Raw genomic sequence first — 14,646 nt, forward strand, 5'->3', positions numbered from 1 at the left:
CAAGGAAGGCAGTGCCCTCCTGCGCTCCCGGCCTCCCCACACGCACAGCAGCTGCCCCCAGACCCGGAGAGCCGTCTGCCTGCAGGCCCAGCGGCACAGGAGTCAGCGGCAAGCAGGCCCAGCCCCAGGGGACCTCCCTCTCCCCCCAAGCAGACAGGGCAACCACAGAGCCCCCCAAAAAGGGCCCCTCTGTCACACTGGCCACGGGTGTGTTTATGGCATATTTTATTTTACACAACATAACAACACAGAGTTGTTGGTTCTGTACAGCATTTGCCTGAAAAGGAAGGCAACACCACGGTCATTGGGAGAAACGGAGGCTGAGAGGGAGAGACGGTCGGAGAACTTGGAAAAGACGTGTGTGTGCCTGTGGGTGGGTGGGTGTGCTGCTGGCTCCACTGAGTGGTCTTCCACAGGACTGAAGGAACGAGCACCCCCATTCCCAGAGGGGCTCCTCGGGGTGCTCCTGCTCCTGCGGGGCTAGGCTGCCAGTCCTAGCGTGGGGAAGGCACGGGTGCTTGGCTCCCTTCCACCTCTATCATTTGCTCTCAGGCTGTTATATGACAACACAAAATAAAGCCCCTCCCCCGGACAGAAAGGCGCCAGTGTGCTCAGTGCTGCTCAGGTGCGAGCGCAGCGAGGGCAGTGCGCCAGACTGCCCCCAGTCCGAAGACAATGTTTGATGGGGGATTCTCTGCCTGCTTCCTTAAGCAACCACAGAGACCCATCGCGGATCACACGGTGCTCTCCAATATCCACTCAGCACTCGAGAAGGCCACTCTGCCAGGCTCCGCGGCCGCGCAGTCCGTCTGCACGAGCATCCCATTCACGGACAAGCTCCGCCTGGACCAAAATCCGCCCGCGTGCGGGGAGGAGTTAACGCAACAACGGTATTCCATCGGCTCCCCGCTCAAGGAGTAGCGGCGCTTGGCCCGGGCCGGGTCGGCAGGTAAGGTGTGGAACTTACTTGGCTTGGCTTGTGCTCTTTTGTGCAGGAGGGGCCCCTGGGGACCGTCCAGGCGGGGTTGGCCGGCCGCCTGCAGGGAAGTGGAGTTGTTGCGGTTCGTGTTCTGAGACTCCAGGCCGGGACCGGCAGCCCCGTCGCTCAGCAGGGCCGGCTCACCGCCAGGCTTTGGCACAGACTTGCGCTTCAGTCTCTGCGACGCGGAGGGGCCCGGAGTCCACGTGTGGGGCACGGAGGAGGTAGCGGTGGCGGAGTCCTGGCTGGAGCAGGCGTCCGAGGCCTGCGCCGGGCCGTCGCTGCTGACCTTGCAGCACTGCAGGCTCTCCTCGTGCCCCACGGCCTGCTTGGAGCCCGACTGGGACACGGCAGCCCCACTGCTGCTGCAGCCCTGCGACTGGGCCCCGTTGGTCTGGGAGTAGACGTTGCTGACCTTGGCGGCCTTGGGGTGCTCACCGTTGTGGCAGACCTTGTAGCGGATCATGAGGATGATGATGAAGACCAGCACCGAGGCCACAATGATGCCCCCAATGATGATGATCATGGTCCCGCCCAGGAACTGGGACTGCATGAAGTGGCAGCGCACGTAGTCCTGCTCCGTCGAGAACTGGATGCAGCCCACCACGCGGGTGGCGGTCAGGGAGGTGATGCCGTCGTCGTAGATGGCCAGGACGCACAGGTCGTACAGGGTCCCCGCTGCCAGGTTGTTGACCAGGAAGGTTTTGCTTGTCGGGGGGATCATTCTAGGCAAAACGGGAAGAGTGTTAGTGGCCTGGGCCGGGGGAGGGGCTGGGAGGGCTGCCTGCCCCATGCGCTTCCTCCCCTCCCCTCCTCTGACCATCTGAGACGGGATTCAACCAGGACTGAGCCAATGGTGGGCAGTGAGATCTGGGGCTGGATCCCCCCACCCCGCCACGCCTGCTGCCTTCACGGCTCTGCCCCCCCCCGGCTCACGCTCCTCCTCACGGCACAGGCGGTTTCTGGGCCAGGCAGGGTGGAGAAGTCCTGCTTCCAGAGGCTGACACTGGAGGGATCCCTGCAGGCCGCTTGGAACGTCAGTTCACCCCCAACAGACAAGGCCTGGGAGGGGGTTTCAACAGGAAAGCAGAGGCCAGGGGAGGGGTACTCTTCAGGGCCCTGCTCCAGGCAGCAAAAGGTCCTCGGCAGGCACTGGAGTTCCCCTCCAGTGGACGAGCCAAAAGAGCGACACCTGTTGGTGCAGGGCAGGCAAAGAGGAGGCAGCCCAAGTGCGCCCTTGAGGCAAATGCTGAAACTGTCCCAGGCAAGAGGGGAGGTCTCTGGAGCACCCAAATCCAGGGGTCAGCAGGACTTGACCCAAGCCAAGGCAAGTGGCCAGGGTCACTTCCACCTCCTGCTTTGGGCAGGTTGTCTGCTCAGATAGGAAGAGTTCTGCCTGCAGGCCCTGGCAATCCACCAGAGCCTGCTGGGTCTGCAGAGTGGAGGAAGGAGCCGGCCTGAGGGCAGCAGAGCCAGAGGCTCCCTTTCCCAGAGCGAGCGGAGCAGGACCCTCCCGCAGCCAGGCGGAGGGGAGATGGGCCTGAAGAGGAGACCTCCCTGGAGCCAGGGGATGCCTAGCAACCCCCTTCCTGCTGGATCCAGAAGCACAACAGTAGAGCTCTCCTGGAGTCCTCCCACTCCTTGGGCTGCCTCCCCCTTGCCTGCCAGCCAGCCAGCCAGCCAGGTGCCTCCTGCAGGAGAGGGTGCTCCCCGGGTCCAGGTCTCAGGGCAGTCTGGTTGGCAGGAGAAGCGCCCCTCCTTCCACGCGCTCCATTTCCCTGCCGGGCTTTCTTCTCCATGACACAAACCAGCCTCCAGTGCACAGCAGGCGACAGGGTGAGCCTCCTTCCGACAATCAATGGTGGGGGGGGGCATCTGCAGCCCCTGGAGGCCTGTTGCTCATCCGGTCTTCTGGAAGAGGAGCTCCTGTCAGGCTCCCTCATCACGAGAGCACAACTGGCACTCTCAGGCCAGCCCAAATTGCTGGGGAGCGCCCCCCCCACCGTGGCTTTTCCACCCGAGGCCCCCCACCTGAGACCCCGAACTTGCATCCGTGGGAGCCTCCCGCGGGCTCCCAGGCCTCCTCCTGCCCTGCATGCTGTTCTCTGAGGGGCTGCTGCCAGGAAGGTCACCAGCAGGGTCTCCTTCCAATGCTTTCTGTGCACTCCCTTCTCATGTGACAAAGAAAAAGGGCCACAAACTCTGGTGTGGCGAGGAAATGCCCCGACTGAGGCAATTGCGATGCCTCCTCCTCTCCCCAAGAAGAAGCGGCCTTTTTCTACCACCAAGGAGAGTGTGGTGTGGCACGTCCTCGTCCCGGAAGGCAAAACTGCTCCATCCCAGGCCTCCAAGCCAATCCACTCAGCAAATGCAGCGCTCACACTCCTGCTTCTCTCCCTGACCAGACTGACTTGGCCTGGAAGGCAGTTCCCTTCCCCAGCACCCTTCGTCTGTCGTCTCTGACCCCACCACCAATGGACGGTGTTAATGTCCTCTTAGCTGGGCTAATTTCCCAATCCTGCACTAATCAGATTACCTGCGGGATTAGGATTATCCCAAAATAGACCACCACTTAACGTGTTTTCTCTCCTGCATTGCTGCCAACAGACTTGCCTGCCCCTAGCAGTGTCTGTGCCCCCTGGTCTGCAGCTGGGCTGGGCTGGACCAGGGCTAGACATCAGGGCCCCAACCCCAAGAACCAGCTGGCCTCTCGCAGTGCCCAGAATGGATAAAGGCACCACCAAGCAGGGAGAGCAGCAGGCACTGGGGCAAATGCCACAGACGGGGGCAGAGGTGGTGAGCCTGAGGCATACAAAATACTTTTGAAGACATCCCCCCCCCACCTTTCCACCCACCCATTGCCAGACTGGGTTGCATGCCCAAGCACGGAGCAAGTGGTGCACATGCGCTCAGTACTGCTTCGGGATTGGTTCAGTGGGGCCGCTCCTCCCCTTGCAGGGAAAGCGGCCACCTACCCACCCACTGGGGCTCTCCTTTCCTGGCCACTGCCCCCCTGCCTCTCAGGGTGTGGGAAGATTCCTCTGTGCCCAGCGGTGTACGATAAACACTCTCTTTCCCCAACACATGTGCAGCCTTGCCTGACTCCATCTGGCTGGTTTCTGGCCGGCCTTTCTGAGAGCCCAGCAGGACTTTGCTCTGCAAAGGGGGGGGGGGTTTGCACATGCCTTGCTGGCCTCTCAGGAGAGGTCTTGTTCATTAAGTGGAAGGAAGGCAGGCTGTGGTGCTGAGGGGCTTCTCTATGTCTACTCCCGGTCTTGCAGATTGAGGTGCTCCACCATTACAGACAGGCAGTGGGGCGACCTAGAGAGCCATTTGGAAACCCTAGCATGTCTGCACTGCTGAAACAGAGACGCCTGCGTTGGCTCGGTCATGTCGTGAGAATGGATGATGGCTGGATCCCAAAGGATCTCCTCTATGGAGAACTCGTGCAAGGAAAGCGCCCTACAGGTAGACCACAGCTGCGATACAAGGACATCTGCAAGAGGGATCTGAAGGCCCTAGGGATGGACCTCAACAAGTGGGAAACCCTGGCCTCTGAGCGGCCCGCTTGGAGGCAGGCTGTGCAGCATGGCCTTTCCCAGTTTGAAGAGACACTTTGCCAACAGTCTGAGGCGAAGAGGCAAAGAAGGAAGGCCCATAGCCAGGGAGACAGACCAGGGACAGACTGCACTTGCTCCCAGTGTGGAAGGGATCGTCACTCCCGAATCGGCCTTTTCAGCCACACTAGACGCTGTTCCAGAACCACCTTTCAGAGCGCGATACCAGAGTCTTTCGAGACTGAAGGTTGCCAACTACTTCATCCCCACATTCGGGAGGGGGGGGTGCATCACACTACTGCTGTCAGCGCATTCTTGTAACACAAAGGTTAAGTCCACTCACTGATTCTACCCCGCAGCTGGTCTACTGGCCAATGAGGGGCTTACAACAGCTCTCATTCATGGCTCTCTCCTCCTCCTATCACGCTCTGTTATACTTTTGTTAAGAGTAAAACAACGAATGCATCACAGGAGGAACAAGACTCCTCTTTTTGCCTCCAAAGAGGCCCATTATTGTTACTAGTTCATTCATTTCACTTCTTGTGAATAACAAGCTATTAATAACATACAATTCCTAAAAATGTCCCATTTAAAACTACTCAGAAGACTTATTGATTGCCTAAACAGACACTCCAAAGCATTCTCTCTCCATTGAAAACTGTATGAAATACAAATAGAACAATAACAACAGAAATTACCATCAATTGACTGCAAAAAGCAGCAATACTGGGAACAGCTTGCATTTTGTGATGGTATTTCGAGGAGAGAAACCAGGCATCCCAGGTCCTTGGGAAGGACTTGATGTCTGGATAAAACAAACCAGTCAATGACACTGTCTGATTGTGCAAAAACCGAACAACAACATGAAGACAAGAAATAGCTACCTATCCTAGGTCCTTGGGAAGGACTCCATAGGTGAATACAAACAAAATGCAGTCAAAAACAACACGTCTGTGAACACGCACCAACATCACCATCATCTTCTGCTCAAAGTTACCATCGGCAGGCAAGATAACTTTTCAGAAGGGCGTCACCAGATTGAGCACCATGTGCCATCAAGCAGCTTTGCGCCCTGGCCTGGGCTGGTGCTGCTGGAGGAGGCGGCTTGCTGCCTGCGGAGCCTAAAGCAGCCTTTGGTGTCACAACACTTCCTGTTGCTTTGCTTAATTTCTGCTTTAATTTGATGCTCAAAGACATTTTGCATCCAGAGGCTGCTCCTGATATTCCAGGGGAAGTGGTAAAGAGAGGAACGAAACAGTGAACCTCCAAGCATTGAGAAGCCTCTCACCAGGCAGGCCTAGGTTAGAAAAACTCCCTGCAGTTTTATCAAATGAAGTTCAGGTACCTCGATAACAATTAGGCTTTCAACATGGTCCCTCACCAAAGGCTGCTGAGAAAACTCCACAGTCAGGGAATTAGAGAGCAGGTCCTCTCCTGGATTAGGAAATGGATGAGGTCCAGGAAACAGAGAGTGGGTGTGAATGGGCAATTTTCACAATGGAGAGAGGTGAAAATTGGTGTGCCCCAAGGATCTGTCCTGGGACCGGTGCTTTTCAACCTCTTCATAAATGACCTGGAGACAGGGGTGAGCAACGAGGTGGCTACGGTTGCAGATGACACCAAACTTTTCCGAGTGGTGAAGACCAGAAGTGATTGTGAGGAGCTCCAGAAGGATCTCTCCAAACTGGAAGACTGGGCAGCAAAATGGCAGATGCGCTTCAATGTAAGTAAGTAAGTGTAAAGTCATGCACATTAGGGCAAAAAATCAAAACTTCACATATAGGCTGATGGGTTCTGAGCTGGATCAGGCTACAGGCCCATCTAGTCCAGCTTCCTGTATCTCACAGCAGGCCACCAAATACCCCGGGGAGCGCTCAAGACATGACCTGCATCCTGGTGCCCTCCCTTTCATCTGGCATTCTGACGTAGCCCATTTCTAAAATCAGGAGGTTGCACACACGCATCATGGCTTGTAATGGATTTTACCACATCATGGTAATGGATTTTTCCTCCAGAAATTTGTCCAGTCCCCTTTTAAAGGCATCTAGGCCAGATGATATCACCACATCCTGTGGCAAGGAGTTCCACAGACCAACCACGTGCTGAATAAAGAAATATTTTCTTTTGTCTGTACTAAATCTCCCAACACTCAATTTTAGTGGATGTCCCCTGGTTCTGGTGTTACTTGAGAGTGTAAAGAGCATCTCCCTATCCACTCTGTCCATCCCCTGCATAATTTTGTATGCCTCAATCATGTCCGCCCTCAGGTGCCTCTTTTCTAGGCTGAAGAGGCCCAAACGCCGTAGCCTTTCCTCATAAGGAAGGTGCCCCAGCCCCGTAATCATCTTAGTCGCTCTCTTTTGCACCTTTTCCATTTCCACTATGTCTTTTTTGAGATGCGGCGACCAGAACCGGACACAATACTCCAGGTTTGGCTTTACCATAGATTTGTACAACGGCATTATAATACTAGCCGTTTTGTTCTCAATACCCTTCCTAATGATCCCAAGCATAGAATTGGCCTTCTTCACTGCCGCCGCACATTGGGTCGACACTTTCATTGAGCTGTCCACCACCACCCCAAGATCTCTCTCCTGATCTGTCACAGACAGCTCAGAACCCATCAGCCTATATGTGAAGTTTTGGTTCTTTGCCCCAGTGTGCATGACCTTACACTTACTGACATTCTATGCTTGGGATTATTAGAATAGGTATTGAAAATAAAGTGGCTAATATTATAGTGCTGCTGTACAAATCAATGGTAAGGCCACACCTGGAGTACTGCATCCAGTTCTGGTTGCCACATCTCAAAAAGGACACAGTTGTCCCCAAAATGCCCAGCTCACAATACTCCAGTACCCACAATGCCTGGCTCCAAAGATCAGGCTTCTCTGGTTTAGTCCCTTCTCTGGCCTCTGCTCAGGAATGCCACTCATCAGCACCAATCACCCTCCTCTTCAGAAAGATCAGGCTAAACAAGATAAGCTGAATATGCAAAATATGGGCCTCCAAGGAAGGACAGATGGTAAGGAACAAAAGGGTGTGAGGCAGGACGCTTAGGATAAAGTGGTGTAATTGATTACCAACCCTCGATAATGGATATTTTGTATGTAAACACCCTGTCAATACACATTGCACTGTGCTTCCCACAGAACATTCCAAAATGATAAGGATGCTGTCCATGCTCTCTGTCTGATTACTTGGTAATTTTCCAAGAATGTTCACCTTCTTTCTTTGTGCTCTTTTGTACCCCTCCTTTATTCAGAAGACCCTATAAAAACTGTAGCATTGTAACCCATTCTTCGTCCATCATGCCTTTGTGGTGGACCCGTCTGCAAACGTAGTAAAAGCTTTTTCCAAAGCCCTTTGAATTTTCCTGTCTGTTTGTTTGCCTCTCTGTCATCCATCCTGTACTGCGCCCATTCGGGAACACAGTGGAAATGGAAAAGGCGCAGAAGAGCAACCAAAATTATGACTGGGTTGCGGCACCTTCCCTATGAGGAAAGGCTACAGCGTTTGGGCCTCTTCAGTCTAGAAAAGAGGCGCCTGAGGGGGGACATGATTGAGACATACAAAATCATGCAGGGGATGGACAGAGTGGATAGGGAGATGCTCTTTACACTCTCACATAACACCAGAACCAGGGGACAGCCACTAAAATTGAGTGTTGGGAGAGTTAGGACAGACAAAAGAAAATATTTCTTTACTCAGCGTGTCATTAGTTTGTGGAACTCCTTGCCACAGGAAGTAGTGACGGCGTCTGGCCTGTATGCCTTTAAAAGGGGATTGGACAAGTTTCTGGATGAAAAATCTATTACGGGTTACAAGCCATGATGTGTATGCGCAACCTCCTGATTTTAGAAATGGGCTATGGCAGATACCAGGGAGGTCACCGGGATTCAGGTCTCTTGCTGTCTTCTGTGCTCCCTGGGGCATCTGGTGGGCCACTGTGAGATACAGGAAGCTGGACCGGATGGGCCTGTGGCCTGATCCAGCAGGGCTCTTTTTATGTTCTTACAGTTAAGCAGCAGCCCCGTCTTCTCCTCTGCCCTGCTGCAGCTGGGCCAAAACGAGCATAGCAGGGAGGCTCGGAAGGGGACAGGGAAATGGTTCTCCCTTTCCCTCCGTAAGTCCCTTGATTGGCAATGGGTCTCCTTGAACCTGTTCTGCTCTTTAGTGGGCATTTTCAAGAGACAAAGGGGGCGAGTCAAGAGGTCTCAGAGGGGGTGTCATGGCGCAGGTTGCTCGCACTGGGATACCCCTCTCCTGCCCCTCCCTCCCCAAATCCACTGCATTCTGCCCCCCACCTATTCTGGCTTAGGCTGCCGCCTTGCAGGTGGCCAGGCACTCTCCTGTGATGGCATTTGGGACACTGTACAGCATGCTCCACTGCAAGTCTTGACGATGGTCCCACCTGATCGGGGCTTCGACTGTGGCTGGTCTTTGCACTCTACAGAAGCACAAGACCTGCCGGCCCTGGAAGAGCCTGAGGCAGTCTGGCCTTAGCTGCTGAGTGACAGCACCTCATGCCCACTGATGGTCCCAGGCCTGGCCAGGCCCGAGTCTCCCTCAGGGTGGGCAACGTGTTCCCTGGGGAGGCCACTGAGCCATCGCTTCTGTTCCGCCCCCTCAAACACAGCACCAGCACCCCGCTGGCCTCCCACCTGCTGATCCTGCACTTGCCACGGCCAGCCCTCCCACCTGAGCACCTGGGCGCTTTGCAACTGGGGCAGGCCTGGCCGAAGGGCCCGGCCCTGGCCCTGGCCTTGGACCGCTCGGGGCCAGCAGAACGTAAGCGGGAAGCGGCCCCAGGGCCGCCCAGAGCAAGGAGCGGCCCTTACCTGTACACCAGCGAGTCATCGTAAGTCCCGTTGTACTGGATCTGGAACATGCGGATTCCGGGGATGTTCCTCTGGAAATTGAACTTCAGCAGGGCAGTGGAGGACGTGGCTTCCGCCACCACCACCTTCTTGTCGGGGCTCGCCTTGACCTCCCCGTTGCTGGCGCTGGTGTTGGAGCCAGACTTGGTGGAGGTCGAGATGTCCGAGGAGCCCGGGTCCGGCTCGTGGATGTGGTTCGTGCTGTTCACGATGTGAGGCAGCTTGATGATGTGCAGGTCCACGGACTGGGTGGCCTCCCCGGCCGGGTTGGAAGCGATGCAGGTGAAGGAGCCCGTGTCCTTCACGGTGGTGATGTGGATGTCGAGCGTCCCATTGTCGTACACCAGGGAGCGCGTGGCGTTGGAGATCAGCTTGCCTTCCGGGGAGATCCAGTGGATCGCAGGCTCCGGGTCCCCACGAGCCTTGCACCGCAGGACGGCTCTCTGGCCCTCCAGCACCCGCAGCTCGTGGGTGTGCCTGGTGATGAGCGGCGGCTCGCACAGGAACTCCTCCTCGGGCACCGACCAGAAGTAGCGGCCGGACAGCAGAGGGGGCGAAGCGCACGTCTCCAGGTCGTCCTCCCGGGAGAGGCGCCGCAGCCAGAGCAGCTCGCAGTTGCAGTGCAGGGGGTTGCCCCCGAAGCTCAGCGCGAAGGTGGAGGGGCTGATGATGCCCGAGGTGGCCAGGACCTGGGCGCGCTGGAAGAGGGGGTCCGGGGGCAGCTTCTGCAGCTTGTTGGAGGTGACGTCCAGGCGCGTCATCTTGTGCAGGTGGGAGAAGGTGCCCTTGGGGATGCTCTCGATCATGTTGTGGTCCAGGCTGAGGGTGTGCAGGCTGACCATCTTCTCCACCGTGTCCCAGGGGATGGTCTCCAGGTTGTTGTAGGACAGGTCCAGCTCCTCCAGCGCCAGGACGTCGCTGAAGGCCGTGGGGGAGATCAGGGTCAGCTGGTTGTTGTTCAGGATCAGGTGGTGGAGGTTGGAGAGCCCGCTCAGCATGTCGTGGGTGATCTTGGTCAGCCGGTTGCTGTTCAGGTGCAGCGCCCGCAGGTTGCGCAGGTCGGCAAACGCGTGGGGGGTGACGAAGCTGATGGTGTTCCTGGAGAGGGTCAGGTCCACCAGGCTGGTCATGTTGGCAAAATCCTTCCGCTTGATGCTGGTCACAAAGTTGTCCGCCAGCCGCAGCTCCACGGTCCTCCTGTCAATATTGGGGGGCACAAAGAGCAGCCCCTTCTTTGCACAAAGCGTCGCGAGGTTTGGCGATAAGATCTGGCACACGCAGCGCTTGGGGCAGAGCTGGGCCTTCACCACAGAGCCAATGAGCAGCAGGCACAGAAGCAGTTTTTCCATTGTAGAGCAGGGTCCGGATCCTGGAAAAGAGCAGAAGGCAGAGCGTTACAGGGGGCTCCGGAGAGCCCCGACGACAACACCAGGGGGGTCTGGGGCCTGAATCTGGATGTCAGAGGCCTCCGCTTCAAGTCCTGTCTGTTGGACAAGACCAAGGAGATCACTGCCTGGCACAAAGGAAAGAAGGCTTCTGCGCACTCGCGCCAACATGCTGAGCCTCTGCGCGCCCTCCAAGGGCCTCAGATCAGTGCTCTCCCCGAGCATCACTGAGTATGTCTTACAAAGGGCGCAATCCTAGCGCACCCTTCAGCTGGTGCAGGTTCCTTGCATTAGCCTGGGAGGGCCGCAAAGCATGTCTGCACCTAATTTTGAGCACCGGGCTGTGCACCGGCTTCCCCGTGTCGAAGCAAGACTCAGCTGGGTAGGTTTGGCCGAGCTTGGGCGGCGCAGGGGTTTGCAGGGGGCGTGGGGAGGGCAGGGAAGAAGCATTCCAGGGTGGGTGGGGGGGCAGGTCCATAGGTGGGGGGCAGGGCCAGGATCCTAGCCCTGTTCCTAGGCAGCCCAGGGCAGATTCGGGCTGCTTGGATTTGCGCCACCTCATCAAGTGGCGCTTCTGCTGTTCTACACGGGGTAAGGGGAATTCTTTCCCCTTGCGCAAGCCAAGCCACAGCCAGCCCCAAACTCATGCTGGACACAGCACCAGCCTACTGGCCTGCCTGTTCCAGTGCAAGTTGGGATTGGGCTGAAAGTCTCCTTACAGCCCCGTCCTCACCAACCTGCAGTTGTAGTGAAGCCTCGGGAAAGAGAACAAAGGGAGCTGGGCTTCCAGGAGGCCTCTGTGACTCCCACCACCAGCACCAGATGCCGCTTGCTGGTCAGCACTGGAGAGTCAGTTCCAGATGCTTTGCCTGAAGTTGAGCTCTGTGGAGCTGATGAGCTGTCGGAAGACATCCAGCACAGGCACGGATCAGGGCCTCGGGGCTCCATCCGAGCTGACACAGCGCAACACACTGACACAGCCTCCCCTGCATCCTGTGGCCAGCTGCAGAGCAGGCCAGCCGGAGAGGTCTGTCACCAAAAGGTTCGCTCACCTCCCTTGCCACTCCCAGGGGACTCCTCAAAGCCAACTCTGTTGCTGGTGTATCTCTGAGGAGCCTTCGGGAGGCATTTCTGTGCTGGGGGGTGTTACGGGATTTGGTAAGTGCCAGTAGAGGCATCTCTAGGGTTTGCATGACCTGATGTGAGAGTTCATGCGTCACCCCCACGACAGCCGTCCTCCCATACCAGACCATACAGAATGAATTACAAGATCTTATGCACAGTCTCAGTGCTGCAGCAGCACTAGGGCTGGGGTCACCCCCATGCACTTTATTTATTTGTTCTAAGGACTGTGACCTTAGAACAGTCCAGGTCACCAAACAAGCCAGAAACCAACAGCAACAACAAAAAACAAAAGAAAGAAATCAGTGGCCAACTTCACACAGCTGAATAAGAGTTCTGGTGCTCATACTTGGAAATGAGAGCCGACTTATACGAACACCTCGTTGGTTCCCTGCTGTGACATCGTAACACCTCACTGGCTCTCGGAACACTCAAACTGCAATCCTAGACATACTTTCCTGAGAAAAAGCCCCACTGAACACAACAGGACTTACTTCTGAGTAGACATGCACAGGATTGCACTGTCAGTCCCACTGGTCAGTTCTGAGTTAAGGAAACTCACTTTCTGTGACACAAGGCAGTTGGGTTTTCCTTCTCTGCTTAATTAGCCAGAACCTTTGATAGAGTGCAGTACAAATCATTTCATTGCATGGACTTACTTTTCCAATGATATTATTCAAGAATACAATTTTTCCAGATGGTTTTCAAAATTTTGGCCCCTAGTGGTGTCACTGTGCTGTGAACTCCTGTATTGAGAAGCGACAGGTAAATGTAATAATTAACGAAAGCGCCACAACCAGTGCGGGCGCTGTTTCAAATCTGCCTGCGTATGCTGGATGACCAAGCTCCTCCTGACCCACTGCCTCCATCGTGCCCAGAGAGGCCTTTCCTCCCTCCCAGAATCAGAATGCTGAACTGGTCGTTCCTGGGCACCCCCCCCCCCACTCTCAGTCCCCACACCTACAGACACTCCAAGTCCCAGGGCCAAAGGCGGAGCTTGCCTGTCTCTTGCCAGTCCCACCACAGATGCCTGAGATAATCTGTGCGCATTAGATGAAGGTTTGGGAAGTGCTTCTCAAAACAAATCCATTTTTAAAGGGGGCAGAGAGGGCAATCTCTTCTCCGCAGAAGCCAATATTACTTCCATTTATATGTTCAGGCAGAGGAGGCTACAGGCTCCTGCGCGGAGAGCCAGGCGGCTCGGGACTGGAAATGTGCCAATTACACTTCCTCCCTTTTCCGCTCAGCCTGACTGCAAGAAATGGTAAAAACTCAGAATAAAGCCATTTGCACCTCTCCACGGAGAACAATTTTTTGCATTAATTCCGGCAGGAAGCAAATATCAAGGATGATGCTTAAGAAGGTTTTGAGGATGAGGTGCTGTGTCTGTTATGGCTGTGTGTGTGTTGAACGGAGAGGGTTGGAAGCAGACCTCCTTCGCCCCCCCCCAGCTAGGGAAAAGTTCCCCCACCCATCCCAGGGCCAGTCAGGCATGGATTTCTCTCCCTTTCCAGGCCATGTTGGCCTTCAAGGCAGCAGAGAAGTTGAAACGAATAAAATCCATCACATAACAGAGCAGCAGCAGTAGCAAGAACAAAGAAGTCCAGCACCCAAACAGCACAGGAGCCACCATACCCCAAGCCAGAGGGGCACCCAGGACATCCTCGTGGTCTTGACAATTCTGCTGAAGGCGTGAGCGGGAGGCCTCCCAGGGAATGGGTCATGCCCAGGCATCTGGCAACAGGCAGCTTCTTCTTTGAAGAGCAGCCAGCGGCTGAGCACCACAGGATCGGGTGGGGGGAGGGACGAAATGGTCCTTTCCCATAGCCCAATCTGGGCTGGGTCTCTGCAGTTGTTCCTTGCCCCGCATGAAAGCTCCCACTGGTACCAGTGACAAAGGGGAAGGAAAAGTCGCCCCACACCATCTCCCCAATTCAGTCCATCACACCCCACAGCCCTCAGTGCACAGAGTCAAGCACATCTACTCTCCTCACTGGGCTCACACGTAGCTGTTTCTGATGCCTGCTCCCCAGGGAACACTTGGCTTCTTGGTCAAGACTTGGGAGCCGGACTTCCAGAGACCAGCCTGACTCAAGGCCAAGGGGCGACTGGTGCGCAAGGGAATACTGGCGTTCTCCTTTCACTAGAGATCTGTGGTCACAGACTGGCTCCATTCACTGAGGGGATGCCTCGTCCAGTTCTCCCCCCCCCCCACCTTCGCTGAAGCTGCACAGCTTCCCTGGTCAGTCATGTCAATCATGCCCCCCATGCAGTCTAGAAAAAAGCGCATGGGAGGACACGATAGAGGCATACAAAATTATGCAGGGCATGGATAAAGAGATGGTCCTTTCCCTCTCACACAACACCAGAACCAGGGGACAGCCACTAAAATGGAGAGTTGGAAGAGTTAGAACAAAAGAATTTTTTTTTTAATTCAGCGTGTAATTAGTCTGTGGAACTCCCTGCCACAGGATGTGGTGATGGCATCTGGCCTAGATGCTTTAAAAGGGGATTGGACAAATTTCAGGAGGAAAAATCCATCACGAGTTACAAGCCATGACGAGTATGTGCAATCTCCTGATTTTAGAAGTAGGCTACCTCGGAGTGCCAAATTCAGGAGAGGGCACCTAATGCAGGTCTCTTCTGGTCTTGTGTGCTCCCAGAGGCACCTGCTGGGCCACCTTTGAGATTCAGAAAGATGAACTAGATGGACCTTTGGCATG

General features: G+C 55.5%; 1 protein-coding gene across 5 annotated transcripts in view; it reads right to left on the reverse strand.

The window, feature by feature from the left end:
- LOC136638225 (leucine-rich repeat and fibronectin type-III domain-containing protein 5) overlaps positions 1–14,646 on the reverse strand; it is a 62,827-nt gene that overhangs the window by 575 nt on the left and 47,606 nt on the right. Inside the window, exons 1-3 of one of the 5 annotated variants that reach the window (XM_066612475.1) lie at positions 11,539–11,603; positions 9,378–10,785; positions 209–1,704 (exon numbers count right to left, since the gene is read on the reverse strand). In XM_066612475.1, coding sequence (XP_066468572.1) covers positions 735–1,704; positions 9,378–10,765 — 2,358 coding nt within the window. In that variant the 5' untranslated portion in view covers positions 10,766–10,785; positions 11,539–11,603 and the 3' untranslated portion in view covers positions 209–734. Of the gene's footprint in view, positions 1–208; positions 1,705–9,377; positions 10,786–11,538; positions 11,604–14,646 lie in introns of those variants that run through there. The other 4 variants (XR_010793590.1, XM_066612602.1, XM_066612484.1 and 1 more) reach the window with 4 other exon arrangements.

Source organism: Tiliqua scincoides, chromosome 1 (genome assembly GCF_035046505.1).
Source record: "Tiliqua scincoides isolate rTilSci1 chromosome 1, rTilSci1.hap2, whole genome shotgun sequence".
In the NCBI taxonomy this organism is placed as follows: domain Eukaryota; kingdom Metazoa; phylum Chordata; class Lepidosauria; order Squamata; family Scincidae; genus Tiliqua; species Tiliqua scincoides.